At 47.6% G+C, this 27,597-nt stretch overlaps 1 protein-coding gene across 1 annotated transcript; it reads left to right on the plus strand.

The window, feature by feature from the left end:
* Nucleotides 1-3,425: 3,425 nt before the first annotated feature.
* LOC117088598 (liver carboxylesterase 1-like) lies at nt 3,426-27,597 on the plus strand. Its single transcript, XM_033219849.1, has 11 exons — nt 3,426-3,609; nt 7,011-7,215; nt 9,712-9,856; nt 11,919-12,052; nt 15,218-15,371; nt 17,026-17,133; nt 17,825-17,929; nt 21,091-21,129; nt 24,946-25,086; nt 26,966-27,046; nt 27,310-27,597. Exons 1-11 carry the CDS (start codon nt 3,558-3,560, stop codon nt 27,595-27,597), a joined length of 1,452 nt encoding a protein of 483 aa, XP_033075740.1. The 5' UTR covers nt 3,426-3,557.

The raw sequence follows: 27,597 nt of genomic DNA on the forward strand, positions 1-27,597 counted from the left end.
CTGTTTGCCTGGATATCAGCAGCAGAGGTTGCAGAAGATAGAATATTGCTGAACAGTGAGTGTACCTGTCTGATTCTTACTTTGGAAGCTTCCTCTCAGGGGTGTACTCCACCCAGTGAGGTGTGGGGTGTCAGACTGCCCCTAGTAGGGGATGTCTCCCAGTTAGGCTACTCAGGGGTCAGGGACCCACTTGAGCAGGCAGTCTGTCGGTTCTCAGATCTCAACCTCCGTGTTGGGAGATCCACTGCTCTCTTCAAAGCTGTCAGACAGAGTCGTTTGCGTCTGCACAGGTTTCTGCTGCTTTTTTTGTTGTTGTTGTTTAGCTGTGCCCTGTCCCCAGAGGTGGAGTCTACAGAGACAGGCAGGTTTCCTTGAGCTGCTGTGAGCTCCACCCAGTTCAAGCTTCCCAGCGGCTTTGTTTACCTACTTAAGCCTCAGCAATGGCGGGTGCCCCTCCCCCAGCCTCACTGCTGCCTTGCGGTTAGATCACAGACTGCTGTGCTAGCAATGAGGGAGGTTCCGTGGCTGTGGGACCCTCCCAGCCAGGCGTGGGTATAATCTCCTGGTGTGCCCATTTGCTTAAAGCGTAGTATTGGGGTGGGAGTTACCCGATTTTCCAAGTGTTGTATGTCTCAGTCCCCCTGGCTAGGAAAAGGGATTCCCTTCTGCCTTGCGCTTCCCAGGTGAGGTGATGCCTCGCCCTGCTTCAACTCTTGATGGTTGGGCTGCAGCAGCTGACCAGCACCGATTGTCCGGCACTCCCTAGTGAGATGACCCCAGTACCTCAGTTGAAAATGCAGAAATCACCAGTCTTCTATGTCGCTTGCGCTGGGAGTTGGAGACTGGAGCTGTTCCTATTCGGCCATCTTGCTCCACCCCCTTCTTTCTTTCTTTCTTTCTTTCCCTCTTTCTCTCTTTCTTTCTCTCTTTCTCTCTTTTCTTTTCTTTCTTTCTTTCTTTCCTTCTTTCCTTCTTTCTTCCTTCTTCTTCTTCTTATTATTATTGTTATTATTATTGTTGTTGTTATTATTATTATTTTAGTACAGATGGGGTCTTGCTATGTTTCCCAGGTTGGTCTTGAACTCCTGTCTCAAGCAATCCTCTCACACTGGCCCCTTAAAACTGCTAGGATTACAGAGGGGCAGGCACCATGCCCAGCCTCCCCTAGCCATTTCTAACCCTTTAGCCTGACCATGCTCAGCCTGGGTCAATGAACTGACAAGCCAATTGTGTACAAAGTCATGGTGTTTTACCTTAGATAAGGCTGCCAATTAGAACATCTTCCTGATGTATTAAAGCAAGAGAAATGGCTGCCAGCCACACTGTGCTGGAAGGCAGAAGCCTCAAGTTCTGGTTCTGACTTTGCCATTGAGTTGCTGTGTAACCTTAGGCAATCCCTCCCCATCTCTGGGCCTTAATTTCTTCTGGGAATAAAGAACGGACTTGGTTGAGCCTATGTATTAGTCTGCTTAGGCTGCCAGAACAAAATATCACAGACTGGGTGGCTTAAACAACAGAAATCAATTTAAGATCGTGAGACAGCATTAATCTCACGGGTTTATTTTGAGAACTGAGATCCTGCATACAAAACTCTTGGCATAGTGTTTGCCACACAGTAAGCTCTCAGCAAATATTTGTCAATGAATATATGAAGAAATAAAAGTGGAAAATGCAAATAAGTAAAAACACTGACAAAGTTACAGCCAGAAAATGGCTGTTGTAATTCTAATTAGGTATATAGCCTTCCAGTATTTTCCTATGCAGACAAATACATATGTCACTACTAAAATGGGATATTATACTTATCTAGATATTCCAAAAATATTTCATTATTTTAATGAAATATAAGTCACAAACCATAAAGTTCACCTTTTTAAAGTGTACACGCTAGTGGTTTTTAGTATATTCCCAGAGGTGTGCTAACATCATCACTATTTAATCCCAGAACATTTTTACTACCCCCAAGATAAAACTCATGCCCATTAGCAGTCATTCCTCTTTCCCCTTCCAAAGGCCCTGGTAACCCCTTTCTGTCTCCATGGATTTGCCTATTCTGCCTAATATGCCTATTAAATAGTAAATTAATACGTAATCTAAATTACATATAAAAAGCATCATATGACGTGTGACCTTTCGTGGCTGGCTTCTTTCCTTTAAAATGTTTTCCAGCTTCATCCACATTGTAGCATGTTCTTCTTATGGCTGGATGATATGCCTCTGCACGCATAGACCACACTTCATTTCCACATTCATCAGGTCATGGACATTTGGGTTTTTTTCTACTTTTTGCTTAGTATGAATGACACTGCTCTTTGTGTACAAGTTTTTTTATGGACATGTTTTCAGTTCTCTTGGGTAGCCACCTAGGAGGGGAATTGCTGGGTCATATGGAGACTCTATGTAGAACTTTCTGAGGAGCTGCCTACACCACACAACAGTTTGCAACCTGTTATTTTCTCCTTTCACAACGCATCCTGTCTTCATTGTTAGCAAACAGCTGTGCACATCACTATTTTGAGTGAATACATTGTATTTCCTGAAAGAGACTTTAAGTGACTTCCTTGTGTCCCCAGCATCTTGTAAATGACAGCTTTCCAGGTGTGCCCAGAGCACTCAGTATCACCCTGATTTGGTGATTTCACATTGCCTTGACATCACCCCTGCTGCTTCTCCACCCCCATCTGTCTTGTCTACCAATGGAGGTCCCTTCAGACACTGAACCATGTCTTGAATTGGCTTTTGTATCCATTATACATGGCCAGGTGCCAGGCATTTTGGTAAGTGTTCACAGAATGGATGGGTACATGAATGGATGAATGATTAAAGCCAGGGGCTATTGAGAGATGGAATCGTTTTTACATTCTGTCCAAAAATTCCTGCTTTGGAAGATAGTGATTTAACTGACATTGGAGCTGTGTGACAGAAGGCTAGGCCAGTCGGCAGGATATTGTGAAGCTAATTCAGGCATTAGAAAGGAGACTGGTTAAAATTTAAGATCGCTTCCAATCTTGAGAACCTGGAATGCTATGAAACACAAGCCCTGGGAGCTGAGATGTGTGTGAAGTTACCCAGCTGAGCTGTGGGACTGTGAGTGGCTCTAAAATTTTTAAAGTTTTTCTGAGGATCTCAGACTAAAGTATCCCTTTGCCTGAAAGCATCCGCCTGCTGGTGCGGGACTTTCGGGGCCTTCATAGTGTACTGAAGTTAGAGTCCTGCAAGGAAGAAACCCTTATACAACAAGTAGTTGGTAGAATTTATTAGCTCTCTGTAATTTGAGAGTGTAGACCAGACTGCTTTGATGAAACAGGCCAAGGTGTTTTTGTTGCGGCTTCCAAGGATAGAAGAGGAAAGGCAGGACAGGCAGGCTGAGAACTGGCGAGTTGGGACTGTAGGTAGGCGTCGCCCAGGGAGTTCTGGAGATAGGGAAGGCTTTTCTGAAATTTCACAATTAGAGCAGGGCGGTAGCTCAGGGCGGGGCTAAGCTCCTGGGTGGACAGCGCAGTCCCGATCAGCTGCAAGAAGACCTTGCAGGCCCCGAGACCAGTGGTCCTTCCAGGATGTGGCTCCGCGCTCTTGTCCTGGGCACTCTCGCTGCTTCCACGGTTTGGGGTGAGTCCTTCTGAAACATAAAGATGCCGGGCACTTTTTGAAATCCTTGCTCTGGGCTGAGGTGGACGCAGATGAGTAAAAAGGCAGACACAACAGGTCCGGCTCCGCGGTGGTGCGTGCCCTCCGGGCTTGGACTTGGACTTGGACTTGGAGCAGCTAAGCCCAGTCAGCCTGGCCCGGGCGGAGACGCACAGACGGTGAACACCCTGAGACCGCCCTACACTGCTTGCCCCAAGGAGGCCGGTGGCCGGACCACCTCACGCTGCACACACGAGAAATTTAGGCAGCTCAGTTGGCCATCCCCAGGCTGAGGACTGGCGAGTTGGGATAATTCAGGGGTCTCTGGGGCACAGGGGCTGTTCCTAGTTGTCTGGTACCTAGTTCTGGCAAAATTAGGGCAAGTGGGTAGTGGCCAGGGCATGGCAACCGGATCAAAGAGGTGGTTGGGGTGTGGGATCCGGGTTGGCTGGACCCTGGGAGGGACAGTTTCTCCAACGTCAGCAAAGCCTCAGATGCCAGAGCATCAGAATACAGAAAGCAAAACACGTGGTACTTAGAGGGGGTGCAGCAAGGGGCCTCAAAATATCCCTGTGCCACTTGATAGACAGAGAAACTGAGACTCACATAGGGAAATGTAGTACAAATCATGTCTGGGTCTGTCTCTGGATCCTGAATCCTGACAGCCCAGGCCCCATCTGCATCCTGTCTTCCTTCTGACAGCCTGACACTGTGAGAGTTCTGGAATTGTGGGGAAGGGCAGAGGAAGAGAGGAACCCTACTTGGAGCTGAATGTTCCTTTACTTCTGGTTACTCCTGGCAATACCATCCACTTCCTTCCTTAGGAAGACCATACAGGCTGCCTCCACTTCCTTAATTTCCTTCTCTGTAAATTGGGCGTGTTGATGCCTACCCAGCAAGGCTTTTTTGAAGATTAAACAAAATGGAATGCATGCCTGACACATAGTAGGTGCCCACCATGTTCATGCTTCATATAACATCAGCGACAACTGCTCTTGTTCCCATTCTTCTTTCTGCTTTCCCCCATTCACCCACTTTTTCATGCTTGGCAATCTGGCTGCCATCCACCTCATCCTGTTGAAGTGAATCCCTGAGCTGAGAAAGACCAGCCCAGTGGTTTCTCTGCCTTGACCCTCCTCCACTTCCCTGAAGCCCTCAGCAATCTTAGCTCGCACCTTGTCCTCTTCTCCCTGGACTTCCAGGATGCTGGGATGTTCTCTTCTTCCCACTCTGATGGATCTTTGGTCTTGGCTGTAGTGGTCCCTGTGTTTGATCTTTGTTTTCTTCCCTTCCCTCTCACACTGGCATCTTCGATGAAGCCATACACATCCATGGTGTGTACCCTCACCATCTAGGAGAAAATTCTACCCTGCTCTCTCACCAGGCTTCCTTCCAGTCTTGAAGTGCCCACATCCTGGCACCATCTTGCCAGGATAACCCACTGACATCTCCACTGAGCCTATGTAAACAAGGATCCAGCATCACAAGCCAGCTCTTTGGTCTTCGTCTTCCATGTCCCCCAAAACTGGTCAGGGACCAAGTTTTTCTTTCTTTTCTTTTCTTTTTTAGATGGAGTCTCACTCGGTCACCCAAGCTGGAGTGCAGTGGTGCAATCTTGGCTCACTCCAATCCCTGCCTCCTGGACTGCTGCCTCAGCTTCCCAAGTAACAAAGATTACAGGCGCACGCCATCATGCCCAGCTAATTTTTGTATTTTTAGTAGAGACGGGGTTTTGCCATGTTGGCCAGGCTGGTTTCAAACTCCTGACCTCAAGTGATCTGCCCTTCTCGGCCTCCCAAAGTGCTGGGATTACAGATGTGAGCCCCTGTGCCCAGTCTCCAAGTCTTTCAAAGTACCTTTTAGACATCATCATATTTCTTCATAAATATTTTCTTTTTTATTTAAAATTTTAAAATAATTAATATGGGGGTGGGAAGGATTTCAGGTGAAGACTAGAAATCCCATACAGTGCAGAAAACATGGAAATCACCAAGAAAACAGGCCACATGTAATGCTACCACCCATTGCTATGTTTATAAACATGCTTCCGAGGAAATTATCTCAATATTATTTGTAATTAGCAACAACAACAGAAGAAAACAAGTTAAATATTCTTAGTGTGGGGCTGGCTGATAACGAGACATGGATGCTGTTGTGTATCTGGGCTTTGCATAGGGAGTTTCCATTGCGATTGGATATTCCCCTGTAAGATCAAATCTGAATTGTTCTGTTCTGCTCTGGCCCCACTTTGACGGAGATATTGCCTTCTTGCCTATATCCAAAGCAGAGCAACTGGGAGGACAAGAGTTTGGAAATCGTTTCGTAGGAGGGAAGCTTAGACAAATTGAGGTCACTGGAGTCAGACAGGACCTGAGGGGTTGGCCTGCGTATTCAAGTGTCTGAAAGGCCACAGGCCACAGATCAGATCAGGCCAGTGCGGTCCCATGACAGGTAGAATCAGGGCTGATGTGGAGGCTGGGAAATGAATTTCAGCTCAATGAGGAAGCGTTGTCTGTGCTGCAAGAATGGATCAGATGTGCCCAGGGCCACCAGAAAAATGTTCTTCGACCTGATCATTTCCCTTATCTGGAAAGGTCCCTGCTGCTTATTTGTCCACTAAAGAAAACTCAAGCCCTTAGCCTGGCATTCTAGGCCCTCCCTGACATGCGCTGTCTCATTCCAGGAATGTATTCCACTCCCTTCAGACACCACCTGGTGCATGTGGGCCATGCCTCTTTCTCCAGGCAAGCTCTGCATTCTGCTGCTCTGAGCCTCAGCACATTCCCTTCTCTCTGCTGGGTACCACTCCCTGCGTCTCATCTCCCCTTATTCAATTCTCCCCTACTGCAAGTCCCAGCTTCTCCATGATGCCCGCAATCAGAAGGTCTTGCCCCCTCTTCTAATTCCTAGACTGCCTTATGGGTACCTCTCCCAGGACACAGTCGCTTCTTTCCCGTCTATAGGCCCAGGTGTATATGTGACCCTTCCCTACAAGGGTCAGTGCGTCTGAGAATTCGGGGCACCTCTTGTTCATCCTCTCATCCAGCATGTGGCTCAGTGCCAGGATTCTAATGGATAAATGTTTCCAGAGGCTTCTAAGGGGGAAGATAAATGTCTTGTTCTTTCCTAGTAGTTCTCCTTCTTGCATTTATTTTTGGCTGAATGTTTTTATGCCTCCAAATCTAATTTACGCTTTAAACCACCTCAATGAGTTAGTAAGGACAGTGATCCTCATCCCTATTGTACATCAAAAGAAACTGAGGCTTAGAGGGTTTAGGTGACTTATTCAAGGTCATGCACTTAGAAAGTGGCAAACCCCAACTGGAATCCAGGTCCAGCCTTTTGCCTCTGATGCATCCTGATTTGTTCTCCACGTCCAGCAGGGCACCCATCCTCACCACCTGTGGTGGACACCTTGCATGGCAAAGTGCTGGGGAAGTTCGTCAGCTTAGAAGGATTTGCACAGCCTGTGGCCGTTTTCCTGGGAATCCCTTTTGCCAAGCCCCCTCTTGGACCCCTGAGGTTTACTCCACCGCAGCCTGCAGAGCCATGGAGCTTCGTGAGGAATGTCACCTCTTACCCTCCTATGTAAGCCAGGGGTGGCTGTGGGTGTGTCTGTGGGGGATGTTTGCCTCAAAGTGATGCAGGAAGGAGTCAAGGCAGTTCCCCAGTGGGCTGATCCTTTGCTCTGGAATCCTTAAGATCATTGAAGACCCTTAAGAACATTCCAGAAGTCTCACAGCATTCTGGAGTCCATTATTTAACACATGTTTATTGACTACCTACTGTGTGCCAGACATGTTTCTGGGTTCTTGGGATCCATTAGTGCACAAAGCCAAGATCCCTAGGTTCATGGAGTGTGCATTCTAGCAGGGGGAGACAGGTAAGAACAACATGCAAATTACTCCATGAATTATGTGATATGTTAGAATGGGATAAATGCCTTGGAAACAAAGAAGCAGTTAAGCAGGTGAGGGAGATCAGAAAGAAGGATCTCATGAATTCCTCTGTCTTGAATTCTGACATAGTTGGGTAGAGGGGAGGGCCAGGAAGTGTGTAGGTGGCAAGTGTACTGAGGTGTCCGCTCGGTAAGTGCTCAACTCTCAAGTGTGTCCAGTTCCGTATTCCTGAGGAGAACGATGGCAGGTGTGTCCATTCACCCTGGCCAAGCTGGGAAGAAAAGCCCAAAGGTTCTAATTGGCCTCACCACCACTCCCCAGGGTACCAAGGACCCTACAGGCATCAGAGCAGACCCCACTCATCTCGGCAGCCAGGCATTCGGAGGTTTTCCAGCAGTCCGTCTCTGGCTACCTTCTTTACTTTGCTTTTTTTTTTTTTTTTTTAATATTTTCTGTTTTTGTTTTGTGACTGCAAATGTAATATATACTTATTACAGAAAATTTAGGAAATTCAGAGAAGGAAAAGTAAGAATATTAAAATCACATACAATATCCCACCACTCAGAGAGAACAACTGTCAATATTTTAGATGGTAAAGTATTATGATCTAATATGTTGTCTGTATTTCAGTTTTTTGTCTGTTGCTATACTTTCTCCCTTTAAAATGGAATGCTACATTGAGATAATTTGGATGCCTGCTTTGCTCATTTATAAGTATGTGATGAGCATCATTCCATCCCATGAAATAGCACAGCCTGATGTTAACAGCTGCATTACATTGGGTATTGAACCATAACTAATTTCCCCAAGCTTGTATTTGGGTTCATTAAGTTACATGTGATGTTTTTAATAACATAACATCATGAATGTGAAACCTTTATGCACATTTATGAATATTTTAGGATAACTTCCCAGAAATGACATTTCTGAGTCAAAGAGTATATATCTCTTGTTTGATTTCCCTCCCAAAATATTCCAACTACACTCCTTTCATTGATGTATGAAAATCTCCATTTGGTGCACCCTTGGCAATGCTTGGGATCATTAAAAAATGATTTTGGCTATTGGATAGGCAACATAATAATAACAATAACAGCAATATTATTTTCCTGTTTAATTTGCATTTATCTGATGACCAGTGAAGTTGAGTTCTTTTTCCCTTTCTTCCCATTGGAATGTCTTTTGATTATTATTATTATTGTTATGCCGCTTGTACTTGGTGTTCTGTAGGAAAATCTCCCAGGATGGAAATCAAGAAGTCATCTTTGCTGGCTCTGATTCTGTCACTTGACAGCTGTGTCATCCCAGAGCCTGAGTGCCTCAGTTTCCTCATGTATCTACTGGGGGCGGTGACGCCTGCCTTCTGGTACTTTGAGATCTGGGACTGTGGCTTATACTATTCTTGTGTGTAAGAACCACATGGCATGAATCTTCCTGGCTATATGACATTGGTCAGGTTCTCTAACCTCTCTGGGTTTCAGTTTTCTCATTTGTAAAATGGAGATAATAGAACCTATGTAATGGGACTGATCTGAGGCTTAAATGAGTTAATATACAAAGGGTACTTAAAAGAGTGCCTGGAACACTGGGAGGACTCAATAACTATTACCAATGTTCATCTATGTTGTATCCTTGAGATCGTTTATCAGGGCAACGCAACAGCACTTTCCTGGAAGAGCCAGATGATAGAATCTTGGCGTGTCAGGGCTGCAAGAACCATGTAGAAATCACTGCTCTCACTTAGACCTGGTAGATTTGGGACCCAGAATGAGAAAGGAATTCACCCAAAGTCACCCTGCAAATAAGTGGCAGAGAGAGGACTAGAGCACAGTTCTCCTGATGTTGTCCCACAAAGATTTCACCCCTGAGCTACTCAGGGAAATGTCACCTCCCAGGGAGGATCAGTGTATTTGTTGTCTCCCCTCCTTGATGCTGGGAGTCCCAAAGGCTCCGGGAAGGAAAGAGGTGTGAAGCCCTTCTCACTCTGCTTGGTCTTAGGAGACCTTAGTGAGTCCCAGCGCCCCCACCTGAAGCCCCTGATAGCCGCCTACCCACTACAATGTGGTAAGTCTGTAAATATCAAGTCCATTTTCAGGCTTAAACCTCCCAGTCCAAGGTGCTGCCAAAGAAGACACCTGGCTTAGATCCAGCTGAACTTCAGGGGTTCTTTTCTCCCCCTCCCCAGGTGTTCCCAGGATCCCAAGAGGGGGAAGTTTCTCTCAGACCTATTGACTAACAGAAAGGAGAACATTTCTCTCAAGGTTTCCGAAGACTGTCTTTACCTCAATATTTACACTCCTGCTGACTTGACCAAGAAAAACAGGCTTCCGGTAAGCTGTGGGATCCCCTGGTCAAGGCCTGTCAGTTCCAGTACCCCGGATCTTCTAGTGTAGATCGGAAGGGGATGAAGGCAGCTTGGGGAGGGGGCTGCACAGGCCAGGACCTCAGGGCCTCCACAGGTAACACAGGTTTTCCACACCTCAGTTTCCCCTCGTGACACAGGAACTCTGGGGGAGTTTGCTGTGTATCTTTATGAACATCTTAATTGTTCCAAGTTCCCTCATGCTAATAGAAGGATGTAAATGATTACTTATAGTTATTAGATTAAAAAGCTGACACCCAGAGTGGTTAAGACATGATTTTCAATAATGTTAGAGGTGGAAGGAACTTAGAGAAAAGCCAACACCTCAACTCTTTCTTTTCAGATAGAGAAACTGAGGCCCAGACAGGGAAGGGGAGGTCACGCAGTAGGGTAATTTTGGCTCAAGTCTTCTGATCTTCAAACCAGTGCTTTTGACACAGAGTAGGGCATTGAGATTTTATGTGGCCTTTCTCCAGTACACCAACGTTCATCTGGTGTAACTTTCACTGTCTGGGTACAGATGTTGGGGGCGGAGCCTGGGACAATCCCAGAAGCTCTTTCTTTTGCCTTTGGCCAAATATCTGGGATTTTTTTGTACGTAATTTCCCTCCGTAATTGTCTTGATAAAGGCTGATGACCCAATGTCCCAATGTGTCAGCATTTCCCAAATAAATGAAGGGCTGGAGATGGGGCAGGCTGCCAGCTGCAGGGTAGGGAGGGTCTCCTGGCAAAGAAGGCCACCCCAGGGTGGAAGAGGAAGGAGTGTCACATCCAGCCAGTCTCCCAGGGGCACTGTGGCATGGTGCCCAGGAGTGGGGGAGCAGGTCTGTGAACGTGTGACTAGAAGTTGGCCCTACATGTGCTTTGTAAGACACAGGAAGTGGGAGAAAGTTTTACTCATTCATTCATTCATTCATTCATTCTTCTATTTTGTACTCAGTGCCCCATATACACAGTTAGACCTGGGGCTTCAGCAAAAGGAGGAACATGAACCCACTCCACGCAGCCCCTGCCTTCAAATATCTTGCCATCTGGGCTGTAGAGAGACATATCCTCTCTTCAGCATGTTATTGCAGACCAGCCTGTGGGCTCAGCCTTCACACAAAGATGAATGCACACTGAGTCCCTCCTCAGGAGGCAGGCAGGGATTAGATGTGTGGGAGAAACAGGGGCTCTGGGAACCTGGAGGCAGGAGAACCTCCAGGAATGGCCACAGGTTCTAGAACTACACGTGCTTAGAACAGCACTTAGTACATAGTTTATATTATGAGTTCTTTTATATTCATGAATAATATTATTACAATATTATTATTTTAGTCACTCTCACTACTTCCCCACTATGTGGACTTTTAAAATGCAAGAACCTTCCATTAGGAATTGTACCTACTCTCATCCTCGGGTATTAGCAGAGTTCCTGGCACATAGGAAGTTCTCAGACAGCATTAGTCCATTGATTGAAGGCATCCTGAAGCGGGTGGGTTTTAGGCTGCGCTGTGCAGGATGGATAGGATTTGGAGATGCAGAGTCATAGAGGAGGCATTTAAGGAAGAGACACCATCACAGGTATGTGTGCTTCTTGAGACAGTCATTCATGCACAGAGAAGTTTACTTCACTATGAGAGAGTAAACTGAGATGAAGCTGAGATACGAGGGCTGCCCCATGGATACGCTGAGTGCATGAACAGTCCAGGCTTGAGGGTGATGGGAGTGAGGGGGAGAACACGACATCCTTAGCCTTTGCTATACCCATGATGATGTTCTCAGCATGAAGAGCCTTGGGAGGAGGAGGCATTGGAGGCTGGGTAGAAAGAAAGGGGCAGCCAGGGTATGTGCAGTGGGGTGGTGGCTCGGGCCCGGGTTGGGAGAATTTTGGAGGAGAGAGACTGGCTTTTGCAACCTTGCTGGGCACTGGTGAACTTTGGATAACATCCTCCTTCAGTTGTGACCAACAGGTAGGTCACCAAACAAGACACCTGAGTGCTCCCTGGCTCTGCGCTCTGTAACTGGTATGTTGCTTACCCCCTGCCCAGGTGATGGTGTGGATCCACGGAGGGGGGCTGAGGATGGGTGCGGCATCAACCTATGATGGGCTGGCCCTTGCTGCCCATGAAAACGTGGTGGTGGTGACCATTCAGTACCGTCTGGGCATCTGGGGATTCTTCAGGTAAGAAATGAGACTCTCCTCACTGCACTTTGACCCCCAACATAAGGCTGCTAGGACCCAGCTCTGGTCATGTCAACCCTCAGGAGACCTTAGCTAGATTCCTCATTGTAGCATACAAACCTCATCATAATTGGACACTACCTACCCTCTCACTCCCCAGCCACACTCATCCACTTGCCTCTGAGGTTTTGCATGTGCTACTCCTCTGCCTGGAATGCTAAGTACTTGAGGAACTGCTCATCATCCTGCAAGACCCAGCCCCCAGTTACCTCCACTGAAAGACTCATCTCTTCTTCACCTATGTTTCTCCAGCACATTGAATTTCTCTGTCATGACACTTAGGAGGCAGCCCAGCTCTTGAAGGTTGACACATCTGACTTCTCATGGAAAGGAGGGAAGGGGCAGAGTCACAGAGGGAGTTCAGGGCATGTTGTGGGTGAAGAAATGAGGGCTGCAGATGGTGGGGTGTGGGAGCATCTGACCCCTTCCTGGAGGAGCGTTGGCGTCCTCTCACCCCATGCTCCGCTTGAAATCTGGCAAGTGCGGGAAGCAAGGATTGAGTCTTCCCCATCAGGTCTCCATGGGGACAGGAGTCAGGTCTCCTTCAAGGTGCAACTACTATGAACCTTTTCTAAGTGTTACCATCCCAGCACCCCAATCTCGAGTGAGTGCTGGAAGGGCTGTGGGAGGGATTCTCCTCACTGATGAAGAGGCCTAGGGAGATGGAGGATGGGTTCTGGTCTACCCATGACCAAGGAATCCCAGGTCAGTCTTGGCTATATCATCTTCATCCCTTTCAGCCACAGCCTGTGTCTCTGCTCCCCATTATAATAAAGCTGCTTCATGATCTCTCTCCACTTCCTCTCCTCCGTGTGTCTCCTCCACCCATGTCAGTCAAGTTTCTTCCTGAACATGCCACTCAGCTGGTCTCATCGCAGTCACCAATGACCTGCCTCTGCTCTCCACCCAACCTCACAGGACCTCCCAGCAGCAGCCAATGGCTGCTCAGCCTGTGCGACATGCTTCCTTCCCAGTCCCCTTCCTGGTCCCTCCTCCTCCCTGTCCACAGGCCTCTCTTGTCTCCCTCTCCCTCCCTACTAATTCCCAGTGATCCCAGGGAGCAGCCCAGAGCCCCCATTTCCAGCCCATCTCACCTTTGAAATCCACAGGCATCACTTACTCTCTTCTCCCCACCCCTGGCTGTCTAAAGGTGCCGGAAGGAGGAACAAGCTGAATCCTTGACTCCCACTGCTCCTCCCACCACACCTCCACTCAGCTGCTGCTGCCCCATCCTTCCGGGGGCTCAGGAGAAGGCCCTGTGGGCAGCCTGGACTCTGTATTTTCTCATAACTCTTTTGGCTCCACCTTCAGAATCCACTACTTCGCACCCTTTCTCTGGCTCCTTACCTGGTCAAAGCTCTCTGTCTCTCACCTTGATTATGATCCTAACGCTTACTTTCAAATCCCTGCCCCTTTTGTCCTGAGGCTGAGTCGCACAGTACTGAGAGTGATCACTTAACATGTGCATTGAATCATGCAATGCCTCTGCACAAAACCCTGCAGGGGTTCCCATGTTCCTTACGATGACAGCCGAAGTTCTTACCAGGGCCCTAGGGCTCTCTCTAGCTGCACCTCCTGACTCACACTTTCTTTTACTGGGCCCCAGGGCCTTTGCACTTGTTTTTTCTTCTGCCTGGAATTCCTTTCTTCGGAGATTTACAAGGCTCATGTGCTCTTTGTGCTTGTTTTCTGAAGGTCTTTGCCTCCAAAACCTCAAATGCCACTGCCTCCAGAAGGCCTTCCCTGATTGCGATCTGAAATGGCACCCGCTGTCCCACCCCTGTTTTTTTCCTTCCTCCATTGTATTTACCTTAATGCACTTTGACTACCTGACATCATTATATTCTCTCTATACAGCTGTTTATCTGCTTGTGATCTGTAGTGGGAGCTCTGTGTCATCACAGGTTTTGCCTGTTTTGCTCTCGGGTGTGCTCTAGCTCATAGGATAGTGTCAAACATACAGTAGATGCTCAGTAAATAGTTGCCAGTTGAGTGAATGTAGAACCATACATCACCACTGTAGCAAGGCAAGGCAGGGTCTCAGAGTTGCTGAAGCCCAGCCTTATTCTTTTTTTATTTTTTATTTATTTATTATTTATTTATTTATTTAATTAATTAATTTTATTTTTTATTTAATTTAATAAAACTTACTGTTTTTATTTATTTATTTAATTTATTATTTATTTATTTATTTATTTATTTTTATTATACTTTAAGTTCTAGGGTACATGTGCACAATGTGCAGGTTTGTTACGTATGTATACATATGCCGTGTTGGTGTGCTGCACCCGTTAACTCGTCATTTACATTAGGTATATCTCCTAATGCTATCCCTCCCCACATCCCACCCCACAACAGGCCCTGGTGTGTGATGTTCTCTACCCTGCGTCCAAGTGTTCTCAGCTCATTGTTCTCATTGTTCAGTTCCCACCTATGAGTGAGAACATGTGGTGTTTGGTTTTCTGTCCTTGCAATAGATGGCTCGGAATGATGGTTTCCAGCTTCATCCATGTCCCTACAAAGGACATGAACTCATAGCTTTTTATGGCGGCATAGTATTCCATGGTGTATATGTGCCACATTTTCTTAATCCAGAGTCTGTTACTGGCGGACATTTGGGTTGTTTCCAAGTCTAGCTATTGTGAATAGCACCGCAATAAACATACATGTGCATGTGTCTTTACGGCAGCGTGATTTATAATCCTTTGGGTATATACCCATTTGTGGGATGAAGCCCAGCCTGATTCTTTTCTATTTTTTTCTTTCTTTCTTTTTTTTTTTTTTTTGAGATGGAGTCCTGCTCTGTCGCCCAGGCTGGAGTGCAGTGGCGCTATCTCGGCTCACTGCAAACTCCACCTCCCAGGTTCACGCCATTTTCTTGCCTCAGCCTCCCGAGTGACTGGGACTACAGGTGCCCACCACCACGTCCAGCTAATTTTTTGTATTTTTAGTAAAGATGGGGTTTCACCATGTTAACCAGGATGGTCTCGATCTCCTGACATCATGATTCACCCGCCTTGGCTCTCGTTGAGAGCCCCCAGCCCCATCTCTAGTCCTGCCATGACATCTCTGCTCCCCACCCTCAATCTGTTCTCTTCCTCACAGCACAGGGGATGAACACAGCCGAGGGAACTGGGGTCACCTGGACCAGCTGGCTGCCCTGCGCTGGGTCCAGGACAACATTGCCAGATTCGGAGAGAACCCAGGCTCTGTGACCATCTTTGGAGAGTCAGCGGGAGGAGAAAGTGTCTCTGTTCTTGTGAGTGCTCCTGGCATCAGGCCCAACCCCACACTGGATGTGATGCTGATGAGACCTCTTAGACACCTGTCAATCCAGCTATGCACACCTCTGCTTATAATACCTGTATTCAGGACCAACCCTACTCACTGTCCAGCATCAGGTGGTGGAAAGCTAAAAACCAAGCTTTCCTTGGCCCCCAGGAATCTGAGCTGAGCTTAATGTCCCAGGGCCCTATGTATCTCCAGTTGCAGCCTGCAATGGTGGCATTCCCCTCTTCTAGCTTGGTTGAGCTCTCTCTCTCTCTCTGTCTCTCTCTCTCTCACTCATTTTAATATGAGGATTCACTTCCCTTCTCTTGGGAAGTAGGGATAGGCATAAATTATGAGTAAGGGCAGGCAAAGACAAGAGGTGGGCAGAGGTATTGTTTGGCTCAAAGCCAGATCTACATGTGGAGGGGACATGGACACTGAGCAGGCTGGGGGTTCCTCTGCGGTGGTCTGACGACTGGTTAATGCCTAGGAAGGAGGCAACACTCTCTGCCACTGAGAGACCAGGTGAGCTAGGGCAGGCGGGCTAGAGGAAGGAGGTATGGAGCCGGGGATAGGGAGGGATGGGGCAGGGGTTGTGGGACACAGACGCGACCTGTGGGTGTGAGGGATCCTGCTGGAGTGAGGGATTGGGTGCGGGAGAAACTGGGGGAGCTGGGGTGAAAAACCAGATGAGAAGTACCAGGAGCCATAGGAAGCCTTCCGCCTGCCACAAGGTGGGCAGAGGGTCAGCCCACTGCTGGAGTCTTCACTCCTGTGTTGGCTTTGTAGTTGAATACACAGAGGAAAACATTTTTATACTTTTTAAAGTAGAGAAAAAGGAAAAATACAGATAAGCCCTAGAAAGACAAAAGCCATCTACAATCCCATAACCCAGGGATAGTCACTGTGCTCAGTTTGACATGGATTTTTCTAGTCTTCTTTTCCATGACTTTATATCTATCTGTCCATCCATCTATCCATCAATCTACCTATCAATAGGTCTATCATCTATTATCAATCTTTGTCTTTTTTATTCATGAAAATACTGTCCTGAATATTATAATACAACACAAACACTTTACTAAATATTAAATGTTGTCCCTTAATAATGTATTTTACAGTTGTACAGTATTCCACGATAAGAATGAAAAACCATTTATTTGCCCAATCTCATAATATTGGACCCTTGGGTTATGTCTAGTGTGTACCATTGTAAACAGCAGAGGCATCCTTAGAAATCTTTGTGTGCCTCCAGGATCATTTTATAGGATAAGCTCTGAGTAATGGAGATGCTGAATCAGAAGTTGTGGTTAGGAGATGCTAAGCTGCCTTTCCAATACCTTTGTTGGTTAGGCTCAGCTGCCACACACCTCCTGTCATGTCCCTGCCCTGTGCCCTGTCCTGATCCCACTTAGGTTCTCTTGGGTGGGAGGTTCTCTTGGGTGGGAGGTGAGTCTGGCAAGCGGGCCAAGTGAGTGGAGGAGACACCGTGTCCAGTGACCCCCAGGATCTGAGGGGAATGGGCCAGGGCAGAACTGGGGTGGGACCAGGGCAGAGCTGAGGTGGATGTAGTCTGGAAGAGCGAGTGAGTAACTGACCCCACCTCTGAACATGAACTCTCCTCCCCTCCATTCTGCTCCCAGATTTTCTCTCCATTGTCAAAGAATCTCTTCCACCGGGCCATTTCTGAGAGTGGTGTGGCCCTCACTCCTGCTCTGTTGGAGGAGGTTGACATCAAGCCCCTGGCTGAGGTAAGTTCCCCGGTGGACGCCCCCACCCCCTTGGTTCTATGCTCCTGAATCCTCAGGGGTCACTCTTGCCATAGGTTCTAGCTGATGTTCTCCTAGAACCACTGAAGCCCCAGTGGCTGAGCAGGAAGGGCAAGGAGACACCCAACCTCTCAGTTTCAGAGCCGGGCAAATGAGTGCAGGGCTTGGAAGGGATTTTCCAAGGGCAGCAGGTGATCAGGGCAGAGCTGAGACTCCAGCTTATGGGCCTAGACAGCCAATACAGTGCCCTGTCTGTGCCTTCACTCCTCCTTTGTGCCAGGGCCGGGTACCATGTTGGGCAGTGATGGTGTCTTGTGTCTCTCAGGGTCTGAGTTCTGTAGACCCACTTGTGGGCTGTTGGCCTGGAGCGGTTCCACACTGAGCGCCTGATAACCAGGGTTGCTTCCTGGGGAATTCACTCATTGATTCATTTGTTCACACAACAAAACTAGGTGAATAAGTGAAGGCAAAAACAAGAGGTGTGCAGAGGTCATTTTGGCTCAAAGCCAGATGTCCATGTAGAGGGGACATGGACACTACATGGCCCTATGTAGTTTCTTCTGCTACCCCAGCCACTTGTACAAGCCCGGATTGGGATAGAACACGTTTTTCCATACTGATGGGGGGAAGGGACTTCACTCTTGAACTCTATTGTTGCCTGTGATTTTTGCAGAAAATTGCTAACACTGCTGGGTGTCAAACCACCAGCTCAGCTGTCATGGTTCACTGTCTGCGACAGAAGACGGAAGAGGAGCTCTTGGAGACGACATTGAAAATGGTTAAGTTGCCTGCTCCTGTAGCCCAAATCCTGTAAACTTGGTCCCAGACTTCATTTCAGCTGTCCTCTTGCCCTGGGACAGTTACCTGGGACAATTTTTCAAGTCTCAGGAGTCTCAGTATCTGAATGGGGAATCTAATTTGTTCTTTTTTTATTGAAAAATGGCACAAATGTTAAAAAAAAAAAAGTCCAAAAACAACATGATAAAAAATTGACCAAATTTGATATTTGACCAAAATTTAATATTTTGCCATTCTTGTTTTCAGATGTATTTTTGAGAAACTAAACAGTACATATTCCCGGGGGACACCATCATCCTGAATTTGGGGAATGGAGATATTAAGCTCAAAGATTTTCAGAAAGCTGTCACAATTTATCTTCGTTGACTTAAAAACTCTCTGTATTAGACCTGGTAGTGGTCCAGTTTTCTAGATTTTCTGAGACTCTGACTCAGTTGTCATTCTAGGATAGTCATCCACCCACTCAATCATGAATCCATCCACTATGATCTTCTTATGAATCTATCTGTTCACTAATTCATACAATTCACTGATATCTTTTTATTAATCTAACATCAACTTCTTCACAACTTTTTATTTATCTATTTTCAATCTATCCACCATTCATGCATCATCCAGCCACCATATATCTTAACTCTATCATCCATTCCTCCAAAACCAACAATCCAGTTGTCACCTACCTGTTAGTTTAAACCTATCTATTCATGTATCCATCCAACTCAACTGTACCTCATATATTGGCGAACCCATCCATTCCACCGTTTATCCACCCATCCATCCATGATAAGTATGTAGGGGTGGGTGTTAGTGGTAGTGAAACAGACATGAAGGGGACATACTCCCCGCTCACAGGGAACTATCCAAAGAGAAACACATTCGTATACTTCGCAGGTTGAGTATGGTGGCAGCACAGAGGGGAAGCATTCATTATAGTCATCAGGGATGCTTCACAGGGAAGGTGGAGGAGCCAGGTTTGAGACCAGACAGCGGAATTTGGGAGTTCATGCCCTTAACCCTGACTCCACCTTATCTTTCTTGAGAAATTCAGCTTTGAGATCATTGTGCCCATTTTAAAAGAGGTAACAAAGACAGATGAATTTTGTAATTGGCCCATGTTACAGTTCAAATTAGTCACAGAAGCAACACTGTGGGATCTACAACCCACACCTGCAGGTCTAGAGTATCTTCTGCTGCCCCTGCTGTCCTCACATATTAGGACTTGTGGACCTTTAGGATTGATGGACGGCCATGGCAGTCTCTCATCACAGGGAAGGCCAGCAGGACAAACACCCAGAGGATACAGCACCCAGGGACACTGTAAACTATTGCCTTTGAGGGGGAAGAGTGTGAATTCCAAGCACAAGAGTAGCCTGATCCCTGGATTCTCTCCTTGGACCTTTGGCTACTCCTGGGTCTCAGGGCCAGCCTCTACCACTGGACTCTGCTTGTGTTTCCATGGGTTGAGTCCAATGTGGTCTTGGGGCTTAGGTCTTGGTTCAGACTCTAAGTGACCAAAGTGTTCAAGGAATTCAAACACACTTGTTTTCTAATGCCTGGAAGGAGGGAAATATCCCAGCAATTCTGCATGTGGCTTCAGAGGACCCAGACTAAAAGGGAAGAGTTGAGTCTTTGGGGAACCCATCCCTAAGATCCTGGGACATCCTTTTGAGTTTTTCTGAGATCTTGTGGAAGCACTTCCATGATTATCCCCTGACTCCGGTACACACACATATCGACACACAGACAAACACACATAGACACACACAGAGAGAAACACACATAGACACACACACACACAGAGACATACAGACACACAGAGACAGACACCACACAGACACCCACACACAGACACACACACACACAAAGACACACACACACACTCTCTCCCTCTCTCCTGGCTAGTGGGACAGCAATCCTTAATGGAGAAACCTACACTGGTTATGTCCTGAGCACAGGTCAGATGTGTGGGAACTGCAGTGCAACACTACAGTTACCACAATCTTGGTGAACACACACCAAAGAGAAGCATGGGGTAGGATGAGTCTCAGTGAGCTTGTGTGAGTCAGGACTTTCTAATAGGAGATGAGCAAACTCCCCCAAGTGCCTTGAACAGAAAAAGAAATGTGTTGCGATAGCATTCTCGCGTAAACTGAAAATGTCACGAGTTGATGGCTTCAGGCATGGCTGGATCCAGATGATCACAGGATATTATTGAAAATCTACCATTCTCTATCCTTCAGATTTGCACATCTCTGTGTTGGCTTCACTCTTAGGCAGATATGTCTCCTGGGAAGATTAAAGACAATGGCACTTATGTTCTAGCTACTTAAAAACTCTGTTACGGCCGGGCACGGTGGCTCAAGCCTGTAATCCCAGCACTTTGGGAGGCCGAGACGGGCGGATCACGAGGTCAGGAGATCGAGACCATCCTGGCTAACACGGTGAAACCCCGTCTCTACTAAAAAAATACAAAATTAGCCGGGCGAGATGGCGGGCGCCTGTAGTCCCAGCTACTCGGGAGGCTGAGGCGAGAGAATGGCGTAAACCCGGGAGGCGGAGCTTGCAGTGAGCTGAGATCTGGCCACTGCACTCCAGCCTGGGTGACAGAGCGAGACTCCGTCTCAAAAAAAAAAAAAAAAAAAAAACTCTGTTACTAAACAATTCCTGCAGAAGTTTTGTGGTAAACTCTATTGGATTGACATGGGTGTATGCCCATCCCTGAACTAATATTCATGTTCAGGGAGATAGAGCACCCTGGGTCACATATCAATATCTGAATTCATGGAGTGATGAGGGAAGAAGGAGGTCTCTGAAAGAGAATTGGCGAGTACTTCCCAGGGGAAGAGGAAGGGGAGAGGGATGGGGGGCCAGTCAGCCTCAACGAGCGGGCTTCCTCTCCAGAGCTCCATCGACTCTGGCTCAGAGTCCCCGGCCCATCTTTCCCATGCTGGAGCCCACCCCTCCCTGCTATGCCTTCACCCTGTGCTCAGGCCCAGCAGAGCCAGAGTCCTGCCCACTTCCTTTCAGCCCAGCCAGCATGGCACCAGGAAGGAGAACGTGAAACCTCTGTTGTCCCAGTCACCCAGGTCAGTGTTCTCCTGGGAAGCCTCTAACCCACTTTGTCTGCCTTTGTCTTCACAGATATCCTTCTCCCTGGATTTACATGGAGACCCCAGAGAGGTAAGGACCTTTTGTTTCTTGATTACAGGTTTTGAGTCTTAGCACCTTTAAGCTCCAATTAACTGTGAGTGAAAGAATCCTCTCTCGGGTAATTATAGTAACTCCTGTGTGTTTGTTGCTGAGGCCCAGAGAGGGGCAGTGACTCACCTGGGTAACACAGCCAGGAGGACTAGCGGCAGGCCTGGAACCCATTTTCTTGACTCCCAGTCCAGTGCTCCCAGGCATCACCTCTGCGTGCACTGGGCTCTGCCCACTCCCGTTCTATTTTGCATTGTCTGCTCCTCAAAATGGCACTATGGGAGGAGGCTGAACCAGAACCTTCCACTATCAGGAGGCAGAGATAGCAGGGATGATTAGGCATGGAGAGGGGAAGCCTGAATCTCAGTCCAAGGACACTCGCCTCCTCCCAGCACACAGGAAATTCCAACATATCCCCCCGAACTCCTCACCCCCACCCCTACCTCCCAGTGGGTTGACTGTTTCTGATGACATCACCTCTGCAGCATCTTACAATCCTGTCCTCTATGCTGCCTCCCTGGAGGTCTCAGCACTCTCCTTAAATGGTCTTGGGTGGAGTGCATGAGATTCATTCAGCAAAGACTTAATAAACACTTCATATGTGCTAGGACTTGTTTAGAAGCTGGGGATATAGCAGTGAAACAAGAAAGATTCCCTGCCCTCTTGGGACCCTCCATTACAGTGCAGGGAGAGTGCAAAAGAAAAGCAAATCAAGTGTGTATTCTGTTTGATGGTGTGTAGCATTAGGGGATAGAGTTTGTGTGTGGTTTCAATTGAAGTAGCAGCATCAGGGAATGGCTCAGTGAGAAGATGGCATTTGAGCCAAGCTCTGGAGAAGGCGGGAAGCCAGCTGTCAGGAAACCTGGAGAAGCCTATTCCAGGCAGAGGGAAAAGCCACTGCAGAGACCCTGATGGAAGTGGCCAGTCTGGCTGGAGAGGACTGACTGTACTCTCCCGTACTGAATCCAAATTACTTGGATTTGGATTCAGAGCAAGATGGGAAGCCTTTGGAGGTTTTGAACAGAGGAGTCACATGATCTTAGATCTCACAAAGGTCTCTGCCTCTGGTGTTCAGGTAGACTGCAGGAAAGGGGGAGAGTGGATGCATTTGACCAACTGGGTGGCCACTGTATTGCCATAATCCAGGCCAGGGCTCCTGGCTGCTTAGACAGGGCTGTGGCCGTGGGGATGACAGGAGTGGTTGGAGTCTGGATATCTTTGAGGGAATAGCTGAGAGGATTTGCTGATGGACAGGATGCAGCGGGTGAGAAAGAGAGAGGAGTGGAGGATGCCCTGAGTTTTCTGACACAAGCAAGGTCATGCCCACACAGGGCAGCCACTTGAAAACTCAGAGTGGACAGCGGCAATCACTTGTCATAGTTGCTAATGGCAGTCTTCCGCATGGCTGCCATCCAACTGGGGTGCTCCTGTCTCTCTCCTCAACTTTTATATCTTCTACTTCACCTTCCATCCCCATTTCCATGTCTCTTGGTGCAGCCAGACTCGCCTTCCTTAACAGAGTTAGAGCATGTCACCCCCACTTCTTAAAAGCCTGGCTTTCCTTATGAGACAAATCCCCTTCCCTCCATGGAGTTAGTCCTTCAAAGCACACCTGCATGCACACTGTGTGCCAAACTGTGCAGAAGGTAGCCTCTGCACCTGTCCCTCCCTCTAGACCCTGCCCCATGGCATTTCTCCAAGCCCCGAACTCTTGGGTGTTTCTGGAATTGACCCTGTAGAGAGACACCTGTGTCCTTTTGCTCATGCGATTCCCACTGTTTAGAAATTCTCCCTCCTTTCCTCACCTGTCAATATCATTCACTGCCCAGACCCCACCGCAGGCGGGCAGCGCCTCCTCCACATAGCCTGCCCTGCATCTCCTTCCAGAGGGGCTGCTCCTCTTGCTGCCCTCCCAGGGCAGGCCTACCTAAACTGGACAGCCTCTCAAGGAGGCCAGACTTGCACCCCAATCCTGTTCTGTATTCTCAGCCATATTGGATTAGGATCTGTACCTTGTCCACCTGGGTCTGGTCCCCATCACAGAACATCTCCCCCAGGCAGCCAAAACTAGCTTATCAACTAGCTTGGCTTTTGTGGAGCAGATCAAAGGTCCCTGAAGCCATAGGGTCTCAAAGGCTAGGAATTATCCAGTTCCATCTGATATCCAGGAGGGAAATGCAGCCCATGGAGTGTGGAACTGGGAATATGGCACAGAGGACTGATGTCTCTGAGAGGGACCCGCAGCAACCCTGCTAACAAGTAATACCTAACATTCGTTCAGCCCTTCCAGACACCAGGTGCTGTGCTAAGTATTTTACATGTGTTCAGCCATTTAATCCTCACAATAACTCATCTCTTAGATGAGAAAACTGGGGCCCACACAGGTGAAACCCAGCCAGTAAGTAGCAGAGCCAGGCTTCAGATGGTGTTAATCCGCTTTCAATGTCCATGCTCCATTTTTAACACCACGGTGACTAAACATGAAATATAAAAATATAACTGTACCCAGAACCAGCTGCCCTGGTGGCAACACGTGAGTCAGGCTCTCTCTAATCTGTGACAGTATAAAAATTATTCATCAAAGGTAAAACCTAAAATTAAGACATGGATCAGTATACTGTGAGTTCATCACTGATTCTTTCCTTAATGATTTTCTCTCTAATAGGGAATCAAGTCCTAGTCTAGGCTCTTTGAGTGATGACTGTTCAGTACCTCCTCAAAGCCAGCCATGGATCAGTAACAGCTCCTTTTTAAATTCAGATAGATAGCACCATCTCTCCTCATTAATCATGGATTCTGCATTTATAAATTCACCTGCTTGCTAAAATGTCCTTGTAACCCCAAAATCGATACTGGTGGCACTTTCATGGTCACACACAGGCAGGTACAGAGCAGGGGAAGCTGGATTTGCATGATGGGCACGTTCCATCTGAGATCCGGCGAGGCCACCTGTCTTCTCGTTTCATCTCTCGTGCTAACAAGCGTCCTCTTCGTGGTCTATTTAATGCCATGTGTTCTGCATTTTTGTGCTTTTTATGGTGATGTCACTGTTTAGAGTGGCCCCAAGAGGAGCGTGGCTGTCTGGCATTCCTGAGCTAAGCAGGCTGTGCTGTGCCTTACGGGGAAGGTGCCTGTGTGAGACAAGCTTGGGTAAAGCAGGAGCTGCAGTGCTGCTGGCCATGCATTTGGTGTTGAAAAATCCACAAAATAGCACGTTCAGAAAAAGGAGAAGGAAATTGGCTGATTCATACATGAGGCTGTGGTGGAAAGGGCTAAAGTAACGTCTCTTGTGTGGGATGGAGCTGTGGAAGTGTCTTTCAACAGGAACCCACACATAAAAGAAGGTTGATGAAAATGTTGTGGCCAGAGGTTTGCAAGAGCCTAACCCAGTATTTCCCCTTTGAGAGATGACTCTGTATTCTCTAATTCAGCACTCATGGGAGCTTTATCGGAAGCAACTGCCAGGACTACCTAAAATCAACTGTGGACAGAGAGAGGGAAATGCACGCACTTCAAATGGAAATATATAGACATGTAATTTTATATAGATAATACATATATTTCAATCTGAGTGAAGATTTCTTCCTCTCCTCATCACCTGACCAGTGTCCGTCTCTGCCTGAAGTTCTACCCTTGAGTCACAGAGACCTACCCCCTTAAGTTAGGACCCTGAGCATGTGCAGCCATGGCCCATGGCCATGCTGATCTGTGGTACCTGTCTCACCCTCAGACAGGCAGAGTTGGGGACATGGGTGTGACCAGGGAGGGAATTACAGGCACTGCATTGCTCTCTCCCAGAGTCCCTCTTTGTTTACCACCGTGATTGATGGGGTGCTGCTGCCGAAAACACCTGAAGAGCTTCAAGCTGAAAGAAAGTTCCACACTGTCCCCTACATGGTCGGAATTAACAAGCAAGAGTTTGGCTGGAATCTTCCAACGGTGAGAAGGCGCAGGCCTCTTGGAGGGGCTCACCCACCCCCAACAGCCCTCCTGTCTCTGATCCCAGGAGTGCTTCCCTCTCTGAGCCCCACTCTGAGTCCCGGGCAGCTGTCCCCTTCAGAAGGTGTTACCATTTCCATGGAAACCTTCTCCAGGAGGGCACAGAGGCCACCTGGGTTTCAGGGCCCTGGGATTCCCTCTCCCTAGATTCTCTTATTGTCTTCCTTGAAGAATCCTGAAGTGTCTGTTCTGGGAGGGCCCGTAGAGAAAATAATTGTGCAGATGGGAAAACGGAGGGGGCTTAGGGGGAGGAAGGAGTTGAGGAATACAGAGAGGCAGTCAGTCAGGGGTTTCCTGGCTTCCCACCTCGGGCTGGCTATGCATAGTTCCCCCGAAAATCACTCATGTTCTTCATCATCTCATTGGAAATATCCAAAGAAAGTGGCTTCTTCTTGAGTTACTGTTGACTTCTAGGGAATGGTAGACATCAGGTCTACTTAAGAGTGGAGGGTCAGAGGAAGATGAGGATGGAAAAGCTACCTAATCAGGTGCCATGATAAATACCTGGTGATAAAATAATCTATGCAGCAAACTCCAGAGACTCAAATTACTCATGATCAAACCCGCACAGGTACCCCCAAACCTCAAATAAAAGATGGAAAAAAATAAATGGAAAAAGTGATTGGCTTCTAAAAGTAAAGATGGGTTCTTCTTCCAGTTGAAGATAAACAAAGCTGACCCTGGTTAAAGTTGTAGGACGGGTTTATTCAGTAACATGATTGCACAGGGAAAGAAGAGTCCAGTATGGACTGGACTCACATCCCCAAAACAGAAGCCTGACAGTATTTCATAGGCCAGGTGTGCCAAGGGAAACACAGTGTGGTCTGTGGGGAGGGGCTTGGTCCGTGTGACTAGGCCACCTGGATGTCTTCATCCTGGCTCACCTGGGGCAGAAACAAACTTCTCTTATCTTCAGGACAGGAAGCCATGCATTAGACTGCAGGAAGAACCCACTGAAGTCAGCCTCTACTCCTTCTACAGGCACTGGGAAGATCAGGAGTGAGCTCCCTGAATGCTTGCATTACGAAGAGAAGGCTCTCAGGTCCTCAGGGAAACAGGATTGGGTGGTAGATTCACATCCCAAAGGGCAGAGAAAGTGTTTATCATTTCAGGCTTCTAGAGTAACTGCTCTAGTTGGGTTCAGGGGCGTGTCAGCTTCTCTCTAGGTTTTGGCTGGAGCAGAGAAAATTGTCTTGACAGGGCTGAGCCTTCCCAGGCATGTATGTTAAGAATACTGGGGTCATTCTAGGGACACAGCCTTAAGCTGCTAGAAGCAATGCTAGAATTTGGTGATCTCTGAGTGCAGAGGTTTGGGCAGAGTTGTTTTATGAGAAGAGATATGAAGTTCGCCCCTCAGAAGGATTTCAGAGGTTCTACCAGAGACCAAAGCCATGAAGGCAGGATCTAAGGCTTTCAGTGTCATATGTGACACGTGGTAGTACTTGGGAGGTCTGCGTCCTCTTCTCCAGAGTCCTCCATTCCACACTGGCCTGGCAGACACCTTGCCTCTCCATGTCACTGACCACTATAGGGATCCCAGCCACACACACACACACACACACACACACACACATGCACAGCAAAATACTGCCACAGCTTCTCCGAATTTTTTTTTTTTTTTTGTAATCTTTGCAATGCTTGAGTTTCTGGATATAAGCCCATTTGATTCATTGATTCTGCCCATTTCAGTAAAAACTCATGCCCTTAGAAACCCCCAAAATTAGAGGACTTTCAGTCTGCGTTGGTTTGGTTGGTTGGTCAGTTTGATTCTTCTCATTAATTCCCAATGATTCATAAATGCTTAATTTTTTTTTAACAGTTAATGAGCTATCCACTCTCCGAAGGGAAACTGGACCAGAAGACAGCCATGTCACTCTTGTGGAAGTCCTATCCCCTTGTTGTAAGAGTCTAGGAATCATGGGAATTGGCTGAGACCCAGAGAGGGACAATGACTTGCCACAAATCATAGAGCAATTAAATGGCAAAATGAATACTGGGCCTCAGGGTTTCCCCCATCTTTCCACCTTTCCCACTTCGCTTTCCACCTTAGCAGGAAGTAGCACAGAGCTGGTAAGGTTCACCACTGAGGCAGCCCTTCCCAGTGGGCTGGAGATGGTGCATCACTCACCAGGGGGTTGTGGTCACTTTATTGATCTATTTCAGTACATTGCTAAGGAACTGATTCCAGAAGCCACTGAGAAATACTTAGGAGGAACAGACGACCCTGTCAAAAAGAAAGACCTGTTCCTGGACTTGATAGCAGATGTGATGTTTTGTGTACCGTCTGTGATTGTGGCCCGGCACCACAGAGGTGAGTCCCAGAGGTCGAACAGGGGAGGGACCTGGACCCCACCAGCTTCTGTATGTGACCCACCTACCTCCCAGCATAGACAGACCTGGAAACAGCTGAGTGTCAGGCTTCAAAGGCTGATTCCATATGGCATAGCGTGA

Source organism: Trachypithecus francoisi, unplaced genomic scaffold (assembly GCF_009764315.1).
Source record: "Trachypithecus francoisi isolate TF-2019V2 unplaced genomic scaffold, Tfra_2.0 Lachesis_group10, whole genome shotgun sequence".
Taxonomy (NCBI): domain Eukaryota; kingdom Metazoa; phylum Chordata; class Mammalia; order Primates; family Cercopithecidae; genus Trachypithecus; species Trachypithecus francoisi.